The sequence below is a fragment of the Microplitis mediator genome, chromosome 10 (genome assembly GCF_029852145.1).
Source record: "Microplitis mediator isolate UGA2020A chromosome 10, iyMicMedi2.1, whole genome shotgun sequence".
In the NCBI taxonomy this organism is placed as follows: domain Eukaryota; kingdom Metazoa; phylum Arthropoda; class Insecta; order Hymenoptera; family Braconidae; genus Microplitis; species Microplitis mediator.
This window is the reverse complement of record NC_079978.1, coordinates 14,764,608-14,779,659: the sequence shown is the minus strand read 5'-3', so window position 1 is coordinate 14,779,659 and position 15,052 is coordinate 14,764,608. Positions and strand designations below refer to the sequence as shown.

Here is a 15,052-nt window from a genome sequence, read left to right as displayed (position 1 = left end):
GAAGCCAAAATTTATTAAAAAGGTTCGTAATTATTTAATAATTAATTCGTGGGCAGTCACCACTTCCGGGTTAAAATTTTATAAGAAAATTCTCGGCAGGAACGCCAGAATTCTTTTGTTAATTGTCAAAATTAATCACGCGGTCCGACTGATAAATTCTCGACAGGAAAGCCAGAATTTATTAATTATCAATTATAAATTACGAAAATAAAATTTCTTGGCGGGAAAGCCAAAAATAATAAATAATAAAATATTAATTAAGAATTTTAATTTTCTATAAAAATAAGACGTATCCATGAACATATCTGAACAGATACAACGAGATCAAATTATGTTAAATGTTGCATTTAGTTTAGATATAGTTATATCTAATCAGAACTTACGAGATATACTCTGATCTGATTAGATATAATAATGCCTGATATTGTATTTAGCCTAGATCTAATTAGATCTGACCAGATATAAACGGTAGTTGGCCAGATACAATGAGATCTGGTCATATCTAAATATTAGATCTGATCAAATATAAATAGATCTGCCAAGATATAATTATATCTGGTCAGATCTAAATCATTTTTTCCTGGTACAAAAAAGTATGCGTCTTTTTTTCGTAGTACTAACAGAAAGAAAATAATGAAGCTTTAAACTATGTTAAGTAGTATAACTTCATAATTTTAATATATAAGTAGTTTTTTGACAGAAATTTAGATATTTTGGTTTGAGCTAATGCCATCTGTGTTTTTCATTTGAACACGCAAAAAAAAATTTTCCTTACTTTTAAAACAGAACCTTTTTTTTTTAATTTAAAAGCACATTAATAAGAAAAATGTTAATTCTTGAAAAAAAAATTTTTCTATAGAAATTCATACGGAAAGTAAGTAAGATCTCAGAAATATTTTTTTAACAGGGGTCTGATTATACATAATACATGGATTCATCATGTAAGTATGGACATTTAATGAAATCCGGAAATTATCTTTAAAACTGTATATACGTTGTTGTTAAATTCACGATTGTTTCAAGCTCAATAACTTTTTTTCTGTTAGTTGTACGGAGAAAACACTCCAAAACTTTTTTGAAGAAAATAAAATTTCCTACGAGACTATGTACTTTAATTTTTAAAAAACAAATATAAAATTTTTTCACATGTAATTCAAACAAGAAAATGAACATTCGGCGAGCTCTTAGCAGGATTGAGATTTCAAGCTGCTCGTTTGGGAGCTATTTTTTATAACCAAGACTAACTTTGAAGACCATATGGCTTAAAAAACAAATAATGTTTCTTTTGAAACACCCTAATATCACATAGTTGCGTTAGTCTTACATTTTAGATATTATGTCAAAATTACGTAACAAAATAAACTTATAAGTGACCTTCGTGACTCTAATTTTACTGTTACGTTTACATTATACTTTTATATTTCCGATTGCATGCCACTGACTTTAGAAATTGAACGGCGTTTATCTTCGTGCATTAGTTACGTATACATACATACATACATTATTATATACATCTAGTGACATCGAGGTTTATATTTTCGTGTCTTGGCGACACTCGCATCGCTCGCTCGAGCAAAAACTAACACTCGAGTATACTACAGATGTCACAAGGTGGATAAGATATTATTCAAATTATTGATTCATGTTTCTTTTTTTTTGGAAATTATAGTGGAGAATCGAAGAAAAACATACCGAAGCACTTGCTACAGTATCAACAATTTTGGTATTGGTATTTGTTGTTGAAGTTATAATGAAAAATATAGCATTCACACCACGTGGTTATTGGCAATCAAGACGAAACCGTTATGATCTTTTAGTTACCGTTGTTGGTGTAATTTGGATAATTATTCATTGTACGATGCAAAATGATTTATCATATGTTATTGGTTTCATGGTTGTAATTCTTAGATTTTTTACAATCACTGGAAAACATACGACATTAAAAATGTTGATGTTAACAGTCGGCGTATCAGTTTGTAAAAGTTTTTTTATTATATTTGGTATGTTTTTATTAGTTTTTTTTTACGCACTTGCTGGCACAATCATATTTGGAACTGTAAAATACGGAGAGGGAATAGGAAGGTAAGAAATATTTTTATTATAGTTTTTTTTTATTTATTAATTATTAAAAAATTCGTAGACGTGCCAATTTCGAATCACCAGTTACTGGCGTTGCTATGTTATTTCGTATTGTTACTGGTGAAGATTGGAATAAAATTATGCATGATTGTATGGTACAACCACCATATTGTACACCAGCTGCTAATTATTGGGAAACTGATTGTGGAAATTTTCATGCATCACTTTTTTACTTTTGTACATTTTACGTTATTATAACTTACATCGTGTTAAATTTATTGGTGGGTAAGTAATTTCAAATTATTATTAAAAAAGTTGATTTAGGCATTTCTTTGGAAGCTTAATTAATAAATATTATCAATCATAAAAAAAAACATAGTAATATTAATATTTTAATAATATAGCTATTATCATGGAAAACTTTTCTCTCTTCTACTCAAATGAAGAAGATGCGCTGTTATCTTACGCTGATATAAGAAATTTTCAAAATACATGGAATGTCGTGGATATACATCAAAGAGGAGTTATTCCAGTTAGACGAGTATGTTTCAAATTTCTCTGTAAAATTAACCCTCTGTCCATTGTTGTAAATAATCATGTACATGCACCTAAGGAAATTAAAGGACCGACCGTTTTTTGCTCATCACGCGGATTATAATTACTTTCCTAAAGGTCAATTTGAAGTATACAAGTATAGAATTCAAAGTCACCATGCGTGGAAAAAAAGCTCATAGCGCAGTTGATGTCTGACTGCTGATGATCAGTCAAGCATTATCAATTCGTAATGGGCTAATTATTGATCGGTTGAATTGCTTATAAAAATGAAATGCAATCAACAGCAGTTTATCAGCTGATATTTGAATACATTATTCGTCGGGCAGGAACAATAAATTTCATTAGCTCTGGTTGTTAATCTCTTAATTTATTTTTTCATAGTTTGTATAAAAAAATATTAATATTTTGAAGTTTATTGAAGAATTCAATTTTCAATATAGATTTTATGCAATATGTTAAAACATCAACGCGTGAAAAAAATCTAAAATTAAAAAAACAAGGTAATAAGCACTGAAGAAAATCTAAACAAAATTTTTTTTATTCCCAAAAATGTAAGTAATACAAAAAATGACGGTGACAGCGTCAATATTGTAAATAGTGAAAGTGAATGTAATAGTTGGGTCAATCGTTAAGTTAATAATAATGATAGTTCATTGAGCTCAAGAATGAGAACAACGAGCCTGTGAACTTATTTCAAAGTAAAGATATAATTTGTGGTGATAAACTCTTGTTATAGAACTAAGATTCGTCGGCGCTATTGTGAATGAGTAAAAAATTACTATTTTCAATATTATTGAATTTCATATTTCAAGTATTATAGAATATCATTCCACTGTTATGCTAAATCAATAGGGATCTTGAAATATTTTAGACATCGTGGAAGATCGCTAAACTCATCATATTCATCGTTATGAATCAATCACAACAGTTCTATAATTAATGAAATTATTAAGCTTACGCCAAGCTATCAACCAATTAAATAGATGAATACAATGAAAATACTGGGCATGACAATAGACACCAGAGCCTCTTGGGCCCCACACATTAAAAAATTAAAGAGTGATTGCACAAACTATTGCAGACTCTCAAAGTTCTGGCACCCAAGAAATGGGGAGCTGATTCCGACACGCTGCTGAACATATACAAAGGCCTTAAAAGACCTGAACTGAATTATAACACAATCCACTATAACTCCCTGAACTCTTAAATATAAAACACCCTAGATCTAATACAGAACACTGCATTATGCAGAAGCCTCGGAGCCTTCAGGACCAGTCCAGCTAGTAGCATAGAAGCAAAAACAAGGATACCAGCATTAACCATCAGATAAAGAGAACTTTGTATAAGATATGCAGTCTTCATCTTATCTATCCCTTATAGCCCGGCAAATCTGAATACAATCAAAAAATCACTAACATCTATGTACGACCACCGACCACAATCTCGTAAATAAATTCGAATGTGTATAGGGAATCACTATGAACAAATCAGCGTCAGAATCCAAAGGTATTCTTGTACGGCAATCTACCTGTCCGTCCATGGATACCAGATTTGACCATTGATATCTCGTTCAGCCAATACAATTGAACCACTACAGATTAACAAACTTACCAAGCCTTATTCCAGGAACTTCAAGACAGGTACATCAACCATGAAGAGTTCTAGACAGATAGATCCAAAATAGGAGCCATAATTAATCAATGTGACGGGACCGAAGTCCACCTCCGTTCTACGGGAGGTGTTACGAAGTCATCTCTACCCCGCCCCAGACGACACTTAGCCGAAAAATACAATTGATTGACGACTAAGGTGGGGCTCACACTTCAGATCTCAGGAAATAAAGAGACTCTGGCCGAAGAGAGCTTGGAGACGAGGCCCACTGTGGCACCAATTTCCTGTATTTGTCAAAAGGTTGTTTCGTGATAAATAATGAGCCACAACTTCGCCTCAATATCCTAAAAGAGGTTTCTTTTACTTGTCATCTTTCGGTTTCGAACAAGCTATTATCGACTTGTTCAGTTCTTTATGAATTTTCTATTTTCCGAGCTTTCATACGCTCTGATTATTCAAGCCAAATCGAAGTACCAAACAACTCTGCAGAAGAAGCCACAATCTACGCCATTGCATATGAAGAAAAAAATATATGTGAACCGGCTAGTTTACTAAAACATAACTCTATCTTGACATGTGAAGCTGTTGCCATCTTAAAAGCTCTTCAGCTTATTACTAAAAATAAATGTATCAAAGGTTTTATATACAATGACCCTCTCTCTCCTGCCTACGAGCGATTGGGAATAAATCCATCAACAACCCGTTAATCCATAGCATCGAGGAAACGACCCACAAGTTACAGTCCCAGACTTACGAAGTAATCTTTGCTTAGGTACCAGCCCACCAGGGCGTGCAAGGAAATGAAAATGTAGACGCAAAAGCGACATTAGCAACCACTAAACATGTACAACCTGATATTAAATTATCTCCTGTCGTGGCCAAGTATCTTATACATTATAATATAATCGAACACCGAAACAATGTATGGAACGGTACGGCAATGAAACTCTACCTAGTACGTGACAACGTAACGGATAGAGCCTACAATATTCTGGATAGAAGCGATCAATGCGTAATTAATAGGCTGCACATCAACCACACGAATTTCACTAATGTCCACGTCATCAAAACCAATACCACCAAGTACCCCCGCTGCGATAACAGACTCTCCATCCACTGTTTGCTTATTGAGTGTATAAAATACCAAGCTGAAAAGGACTAGTTACAGCTATCATAATCCATGAAAGCATTATTATGTGATCCACACGGACAGATCAAATCCATAAAGTTCCTAAAAACGATAAAATTTTACAAATCTATTTAATACAAATGTCACGATCGGAGATAGTGAAGGCGATGAGTGAAAGATTTTTAATTAATTAATCATTTAGCAGAAAATAACCCGAATCCTTAATCTATAACTCACGCAAGGAGCTTAATAAGACCATCACGTGGCTAATTTGAGAATGTTTAGTACTCGGTGAAATTTCTGAATACTAAATAAGTCTATTTAGCATCAAACAGAAAGACGCTCAACAATCCTGATTGTTGATCTGTGTGGCTTTAGGGTACGTCCCGGGACTTCAAGCGAGAGGAAAAGTGGGTAATGAATATGGGTCCTCGAAAAGTGTCTGTTCTTGACGTCTGTCTCTTTCTGTACTGGCTAACTTATGGATATTAGAGTAAGAGGTATAAATAGAGAACGAGATTCAAAAGAGGACAAAGGATCTGTATATTCTTATATTGAATTGAAATATTGTATTACATGTCTGTATTATAGTTAACAAAATACGATTAGAGTTACTAATCAGCTTGAAGTGGTTTACAATTTATGCTGATCACACTCTCTTACAGTTTACCACATTGAATTTATGATTGAGGAATTGTGCAATTATTATTATTATTAATTTCGCTGGGACCCTGCACTGTGGCTTAGGGATTTTAGTTCAGCAAAATTAATTATTCTACTTGGACTCGAAGCTACTGGGGTACCGAGAGGATGCACTTCCCGTTCTATCGGATACAAATACGAATATTTGAATTAAACATAATATTTAAATCTAGAAGTCTGGATTTCTAGACTATATACTGTCATGAGACCAATAATCCTAAAATGAGCAAGTTAAATCGACAGTGATTTTAGCAAGTTCAAAATTTAGTTATTTGGCCAAGGAATCTGATTGCCTAGATAGTGGACCGTCATATGGACAAATAATTAATGTAACGGGATCTAAGTCCACCTCTGCCGTCCGGAAGCTGATACCACACCCTTTTGGGCATACTCACGCTGCGAAATCCCATCTCTTCTACCCAGAGGAGACACTTAGTCGAAACTAAGATGGACATTAACCGGAGGTATGATCAAAATTCCTCATTACATGTGGTATCTAACCGCAGCCACTACGAGTTCAACCACACTTAGGCCCATCCACTCCTCCCATCTCAAGAAATAAAGAGATTCTGGTCGAAGTGGGGCTTGAAATGCCCCCCCCCCCCCCCATAGTACCAATTCAATGTATTGGTCGACATACCACTTAGTCGAGATGGGACGTGGTCTCTTTCCCCTGCCTCCCTAAGAAGATACCCAGTACATTTATGTGGACAACGATTATAATTTTAGACTATGATTCGTGGTACGAATCGGACTTGAGCCTTAGAACAAACCCGTTGAAAGCACATGGGGAGGGGCTATTTTAAATTTAAAAAGACTACTTCGGGGAACGCCCGAACACGGAACCGACTTCAAGTTCAGAATAGTGTTGGGTCACTTTCTACACTAATGGAAAAAATTAAAGGATCAAAATAAAATTCCAAATGTTTGGGTGATTTTCAACAGGCCCTAATTTTGAGATAAATGGTCGTACAAGAAATGAAAAAAAAGGAAATTGTAGCTCCAAGTGTCTACTTTTTGGATTAGAACTTCAAAATTTTTAAGCGTCAGCAGTTTTAGAGTAATCTTAGAAAAACCAGCGACAAAACAATTTTCAAATTTTTTTAATTTTTTTTTTTTTTTGGTCTTCGGGCGTGGAAAAATTTTTTTTTGATGAACCACTATGAGAATCGGATACCTTCATTATTCAGCTTATATTCATTGTTTATGGACCTTGATACGTCCACTTCTCGCCGAGATATCAGTCTTCAAATGAAAAAGGATCTATTTGTCTTTGATTATCGATATCTCAAAAGCCAATGATCGCACAGAACGTTAATAGTGGGTTTGACAAGCTTGAATAAATTCTCTTCAACAATTAGCCATTGCTTTTTCAAAAAAAAAAATTTTTCCTATCGTCACATGAATTTAAAAGTGCAACAAAAAAAGGGCTTTTTGTGGTTTTTTGGAAAATCAAACGCTGAAACGAAAATATTGTGGAAATCGATAATGTTAACTGTGCATTTTACAGTTCAATATGTCCACAAAAACCCTACAAAGAGCCAGATCAATCCAACCAGCCGTTTATTTGTTTCACTCGATCAAATTTTTGAGAAAATTAAAGGATCACGTTTTTTGCTCTGAAAAGCTCATAATCTTTAACAAGATGAAAACAAACATTTTTTCTGAGCTTTGTCCACAATTTTATTGCAGACAGTGCTTAAATTTCAAACAAAGAAAAAAGTTTTTTTTCGAAACAAAAATTAAAAAAAAAACAATTTTTTTTAACTTAATGACTAAGAGATCAGTAAAATCACGAAATACAGCGACGTAAACGTGTTAAAAATTATTGGGTGTTGGTTTTGTAAATTTCCTAAAGTTATTCCAAAAAAAAATTTTTTTGAAAAATTTTTTTTTTTTAAATTGTGTTTCGACAAAAAACTTTTTTTTTTTTAAGAAATTTAAGCACTGTCTGCGATAAAATTGTGGACAAAACTCAGAAAAAATGTTCGTTTTCATCTTGTTAAAGATTATGAGCTTTTCAGAGCGAAAAAACGTGATCCTTTAATTTTTTCAAAAATTTGATCGAGTGAAACAAATAAACGGCTGGTCGGATTGATCTGGCTCTTCGTAAGGTTTTTGTGGACATATTGAACTGTGAAATGCAAAGTTAGCATTATCGATTTCCACAATATTTTTGTTTCAGCGTTTGATTTTCCAAATAACCAAAAAAAGCTTTTTTTTTGTTGCATTTTTAAATTCATGTGACGATAGGAAAAAATTTTTTTTTCGAAAAAGCAATGGCTAATTGTTGAAGGGAATTTATTCAAGTTTTTAAAACCCACTATTAACTTTCTGTGCGATCATTAGCTTTTGAGATATCGATAACACAGGTCTACAAAAAAAAATTTTTTGTTTCGTGCCGCTAATTCTAGGTTATATTTTGGTTAATTAGCCTACAAGATGTCGTGCGAAGCTGTCAAAATTATGAAGCTAAACAATTTTTTCCACGCCCAAAGACCAAAAAAAAAAATTTTTTTTAATTTGAAAATTGTTTTGTTGCTGGTTTTTCTAATATTATTCTAAAACCGCTGACGCTAAAAAATTTTGAAGTTCTAATCTAAAAAGTAGACACTTGGAGCTACAATTTCCTTTTTTTTTTATTTCTTGTACGACCATTTCTCTCAAAGTTAGGGCCTGTTGAAAATCGCCCAAAAATTTGGAATTTTTTTTTATCCTTTAATTTTTTCCATTAGTGTATTTAGGCCCGACACATACAATTTCTTGCTCATGGCAGTGTCAAACGATATGAGAACCCTGTTACTAGTTACCTAATCAGAGAAATTGACGGCTAACTGCTACTCGTTCGCAAGCTTTTAAGCTAATTAAAAAATTCACTTGGACAGCCATGCTTTCTACGTCATTACCGAGCGGCAACGAAGGAAGAAGACACAGCCATGACATTCATTCTACCTCGGGTAGTCTAACGTGCTACCGGAGGCAACTACACTGGTCACAAAAATTACGAGATATAAAAAAAATTCTAAATTTTTGAGTGATTTTCGACATGCTGTAACTCGATGAAAAACGGTTGTAAAGTAAAAACAAAAATATCAAATTCTAGCTTCAAGCTTCTAGTTGTCAGATCTGGACTTCACATTTTTTGATCATGCATAGTTCCGTGAGTAATCCTATGAAAACTGACGCAAAAAAATTTTCCAAATTTTTGTTCCTCTTCAAGAAAGTCTATGGGCTTTAATAATTTTTTTTTGATAATCTGACCTTATGACACTTTTAAAACATTTTATGCCTATTAATTTCCCACCCTCAAAAAGTCTCTACGACGATTTGGCGCCGAGTTATCATTGATCAAAGCAAAAAAGTCCATTTCGGCTTTGACAATCAATAACTCGGGACATATTGGTCATACAGAGAATGAAAATAGGGTTTTAAAAACTCAGAAACATTCTCTATAAGAAACAATTAGTGGCTTTTGATAGGAATTTTTGTTTCGAAGCAATAATGTTGATGTAAAAAACATGTAAAAATTCGCATATTTAAGGATATTCAGAAATCTTGGTATAACCTTGGGTATAACGGGTGAACAATAGATACCGTCAACTTTTATTTAACCTTAAAGTCTCCTGAAAAAACTCTGGCAATTTCAAAGCACTGCAAATCTTCTTTCTTAGTGTTCCGGAGCTTTAAATTTATCGATTTTGCCAAAAATCGCACAATGAGCGATTCTTCGGTTTTTAATCATTTCTTCAATGTCAAAAATTTTTTTCTAGCGACAAGCTTTATTTTTTCAATCAAGAACAGTAATTATTAAAAAAAAATTTTTTCAAATTTTTTTTTTTTGTTTCTTAAGGAACTTGATTTTTTTGAAATTTTTTTTTCGATATTTTATTTCTTTATCATCTTCAAAATCATTCTGATGTTAAAAAAAATCAATTTTGAAGATGATAACGAAGAAATATATCGAAAAAAAAATATTTCGAGAATATCAATTTTCTTAAAAAAAAAAAAAAAAAAAAAAAAAATTTGAAAAAAATTTTTTTTAATAATTACTGTTCTTGATTGAAGAAATAAAGCTTGTCGCTAGAAAAAAATTTTTGACATTGAAGAAATGATTAAAAACCGAAGAATCGCTCATTGTGCGATTTTTGGCAAAATCGATAAATTTAAAGCTCCGGAACACTAAGAAAGAAGATTTGCAGTGCTTTGAAATTGCCAGAGTTTTTTCAGGAGACTTTAAGGTTAAATAAAAGTTGACGGTATCTATTGTTCATCCGTTATACCCAAGGTTATACCAAGATTTCTGAATATCCTTAAATATGCGAATTTTTACATGTTTTTTACATCAACATTATTGCTTCGAAACAAAAATTCCTATCAAACGCCACTAATTGTTTCTTATAGAAAATGTTTCTGAGTTCTTAAAACCCTCCTTTCATTCTCTGTATGACCAATATGTCCCGAGTTATTGATTGTCAAAGCCAAAATAGACTTGTTTGCATATGGATCTTATATGGTCATATATGGATCATATATGATCATGTATTGATCACATATGACCTTATATAGAGTTATGAACTTTTTTACGTTCAGTCACATATTTTAACTTATGATGACCATAAATGGTTCGTACACAACTATGTATGTAATCTAAAGAAGCAGTCGAGAAACAATTATTTTTATCTACGGTGATCTAAATCCTACACACAAGTGAAACCTACGAAAATCTGGGTTTTTCATTTTTTAATCTACGAAAAAAAAAAAGATCAGAAAATTCCTAAACTCAATAAACTCAAAATTTTGATTTTTATGGTAATTTCAAAACTCTTTGAAATAATTTCTTTTAAAAAATTATAGATCAAAGAGACCCTCAAAAGTCTGAATTAATTTGCATACATCTACTTTGATTAGTGCAGACCTTAATCATGGAAAATTCCGATCTTTGAAGTTCTCATTATATTTAACTAGATCTAAATTTTTTTTAAAGAACTTTTTTTTTTATAAACAAGAATTTATAAATGTATGTAGTTTTAAGAGTTTAATAAAGTTCAAAGTAATTCTGACGAATCCCGGCAAAAACGAATCATGTATGGTCATATATGGGCATGGATGGCCATTCACCAGCATCTAAATAAATACAAAAGACTTCGTTTTTTATGTTGATCACTCCATGCAGTGGTTAACGCGCCAGACTTTGAATCTCAAGCACCCAGGATCGAGCCCAGCTTACGCCACGATTTTTCATCGAAGAAAAAAATAATGACCCACTTCAGAGACTATTAGAATACATGAGACATCTGAATTGCTACCATCTCACATGAAAATTTTCATCATGCAAATTTCGAAAAGCTGAAGGAACTTTTGATACGTAACATTTATCCAACAGCTTTCGTTAAAAAATGTTTCAAAAGTTTCCTAAACAAATTAAAGAATGGTAATAATGTTACTAAAAATTGCAATAGGGTTAACAATGGCAGAAAATTCACGAGATTTTCTTTAACTAAAGAGATTTCATTAAATACTGACAATTTAGTTAAGAAAAATCGCAAACAAAAATTCAAAGTTACATGTTTTTTATTTATTTTTAGTTAGTTGAATTTTCGTAGTTCAAGGCAGGACATCATTTATTATGAGTTCGATGGGATCAGAAAAACAAGCGTATTGAAAATCAGTTTCAAGCTCAATGAGCTCGAAAATTCATTTACAATAATGTTTTTAAGGTCCAGGTGCTTGAAAACAGTGGGAACCTTACGGGCTGGCCACAGGGTTCACCGATCTCCAGATTTTTTTTTTACCAAAATTTACGCAGATCAGATTTGTTCCCTTCTGAAAATCTACGTAGATCTACTCAGGTCAACGTAGATAAACTTATTTATGCATTAGATCTACATAGATCTATGTAGATCTATGTAGAATCCATCTTGCAGATGTAGGTAGGTATGTGAAGATCTACGAAAATCTGTAGAGATATTAATTTTTCGTGGGTTCACGTAAATTGCATTTGTTTGTGTATTTATAGATCACAAAAAAATGTATGCAGATAACGTGTACAGAGGGTTAATATATAATGTTTTCAATTGATTATTGAGTTCTTTATCTAAGACAAACTAATTATACAATACGATATTTAAGGTTAAATTTATACTGCGACTTTTAAAAGGAAGATTAGAAACAGATCCACAAAAAGATCGATTACTCTTCAAATATATGTGTTATGAGCTTGAAAGACTGCATAATGGAGAAGATGTTACATTTCATGATGTCATAAAGTTAGTGTAAAAAATGGTCTATCGTATTACAAAATAAAACATTTTATGTATTGTAAATTTTATTTTTTAAGTATGCTATCTTATCGTTCAGTGGACATTAGAAAAGCTCTGCAGCTGGAAGAACTTTTAGCTCGTGAAGAGTTTGAATATATTATCGAAGAAGAAGTAGCAAAACAAACAATACGGACTTGGTTAGAAGGATGCTTAAAAAAAATACGCGCTACTGGAGTAAGAAATAATTTCATTGCATTATTAGATTTTTAATAATATTTTGAATGATTAATTACTCTAAATTCAATAGAAACAACAAAATAGTTTGATAGCGGGACTACGAGCGACTAATGACTTAGCCACATTAACTCAAGATCATCTTGAAGAAAAAAGTAAAGAAAACATTGTTGAGCGTGAAATAGAAACTGAAACAAAAGTAATTTATGTCTTATAATAATTTTTGCATTTAAAGTAATAATATATAACTTTGGGTTTCTTATTTCACAGGAAACTGAAGGAATACGCCATAGAAATAAAAAACCAGCTATATTACCGAGATCAGATAGTATCGGAAGTGCATCAGGTAGAAAATATTTGGCACCAACATTATCAGATCCTGCCTCGTGTCGTAATGAAAAAGAAAAGATTACGGTATCGAAGAAAAGAAGTAGCCGACCCCCCCGTAAGTTCTTTTCTATTTTACATAAGAAAATATCTATGGGGCAGAAATGGACAAAGCCATAAATTTAATTACTATAAGCTTCGTGTGCTTTTTTTTTACCGTTACTTCAAGTAAATATAACTAATTTCCAGTTGCTATAAAAACTTTTTTCTTATAAACCAAGTGAGCCACTCCGAAAAAATAAAATGAAATTGTTTACATAAAATCCAAATGGAAAAAAATTATTTGCTATACAGTAAGTAAGTAAAGACGTCAGAAAAAAAATTATTAGAAAATTAATAGGTCTATGGTTGTAGAAAATATCTAACAAAAATTTATAGGGCGACAGTTCCAGTTAATGAACACGAAAATAAATGAATATTACACGGAGAAATACGTGAATTTCATTTTGCATACATGATTTAGATTTCAATGTTATTTACAAAAAGATACTATTCCATTCCTGTCTGATTGACTACTTCTAAAATTTTAATTTTAACTTTTTTTGAATCCTTCTGTATTGAAAGTTCGACGTATCCGATCGTTCAATAATTAGAAATCATATTAGAAAAAACCGATTTTAGCTACAAATTTTAATTTTTTATAAAAATATTTTGAAAAGAAATCTCTGAAAATTCTAAATTGTGCAATAATATTATTGAGAGTTAGAAATGATAATCTAGAGTATTTTTTCCTTGTTTTTTTTTTTTTTTTTCAAATTTTTTAACAAACTTTCGAAATGGCCTATTTTTTTACCTATCTGCCCCACTTCTACATGTGTAATGATATATTCATTAATTCTATTTTTATGTAGCATTAACCAAAACTAGTTTACCCCATCTTTCGGAAGGCACAGAACAAAATAGACAACCACGAGAAATCTCCAATACAAAAGCAGCAGTCCCGAAAGTTTGTAGTGTAACACTAGAAGTAAAAGATTGGTGGGTTGAACAACTTGATCACAACTCAGAATTGAGTGAGGATGAGTTTTAAATTTGGAATTTCATTGATTGAAAATTATTAAATTGTATTTTTATTCACTTGAAGATTTATTGTTCAAATTAAGCGATCCATGAATTTCAAAAATATTGTTAATTATTCCCAAGTAACATGTGTTTGGGCAAGATTCTGGAGTAGGTATTGTGAGCAAGACCCGCAACTGCTAGTGTCTTTTTTTACGTATATGTCATTCGCAAGATCGTGTATCAAGAACTTGACCTATGTCAAAATTTGTGTATGTCTTACTCATGGTATCGAACGCGAAAATATTGAAGATACCTTGCACGCGGTACAATGAAAAAATGTCTGACGCATTACTTGCACCAGTAACTTACAGTAGGTATATACGTATGGCTTGCGCAAGATCTGCTGAAGATGCGTGAAACAAGTAACTTTTTTCATTTCTGACGCATTTCTTGTTTCAGATATTCACAGAAAATCGTAATACTTTATCAACAAGCATGCTTCAGATGATTTCAATATTCTTACATAATTCTTGAGCAATAATCGGAAAAAAAATTTTTTTGCAAAATTGTACTAAGCTTGCAATTTAAATCTGGTCACATGTATCTGCAGCAAGAGACATACGTAGAAAAAGACACTAGCACCTATAGATCTTAAGACCAGACTTGCTCAAGAATTGAAATAGATTGTTATATGGGTATATCTGACTACCGATGAGATAAGAATCGAAAATATAATAAATATTCTAAATGAGAGAAAAAATACCCTGGCGGTTTAGAATCACGGTGGAAACATGGTGGGTTTGTTCCATTTTACCACCAAGATTACAAGGTGTTGCCACCGTGGTTCCACGGTGTACCCAAAAAGTCGGTTACACAGTAGGACCACGGTGGTTACATAGTGTAATCACGGTAGATATACCGTGGAACCACGGTGGTGAAATGCCGCAAAGCCACCGTGAAATCACGGTGGATACACAACGTAATCACAGTGAAAACACCGTGTATACACGGTGGTAAAATGGTACAAACCCACCTTGTACCCACCGTGGATCCACGGTGTTTACACTTTCACGATGTTTTCACCGTGATTCGA

At 32.4% G+C, this 15,052-nt stretch overlaps 1 protein-coding gene across 5 annotated transcripts in view; it reads left to right on the top strand.

The window, feature by feature from the left end:
- The window catches only part of LOC130676632 (sodium leak channel NALCN), a 59,825-nt gene extending 45,088 nt beyond the window's left edge, over window positions 1-14,737 (top strand). For 3 of the 5 annotated variants that reach the window (XM_057482982.1, XM_057482983.1, XM_057482980.1), the window contains exons 21-28: window positions 1,670-2,082; window positions 2,141-2,364; window positions 2,484-2,620; window positions 12,206-12,342; window positions 12,414-12,570; window positions 12,644-12,769; window positions 12,841-13,015; window positions 13,809-14,737. In XM_057482982.1, coding sequence (XP_057338965.1) covers window positions 1,670-2,082; window positions 2,141-2,364; window positions 2,484-2,620; window positions 12,206-12,342; window positions 12,414-12,570; window positions 12,644-12,769; window positions 12,841-13,015; window positions 13,809-13,987 — 1,548 coding nt within the window. In that variant the 3' untranslated portion in view covers window positions 13,988-14,737. The remainder of the gene's footprint in view (window positions 1-1,669; window positions 2,083-2,140; window positions 2,365-2,483; window positions 2,621-12,205; window positions 12,343-12,413; window positions 12,571-12,643; window positions 12,770-12,840; window positions 13,016-13,808) is intronic. The other 2 variants (XR_008991459.1, XR_008991460.1) reach the window with 2 other exon arrangements.
- Window positions 14,738-15,052: the final 315 nt, after the last annotated feature.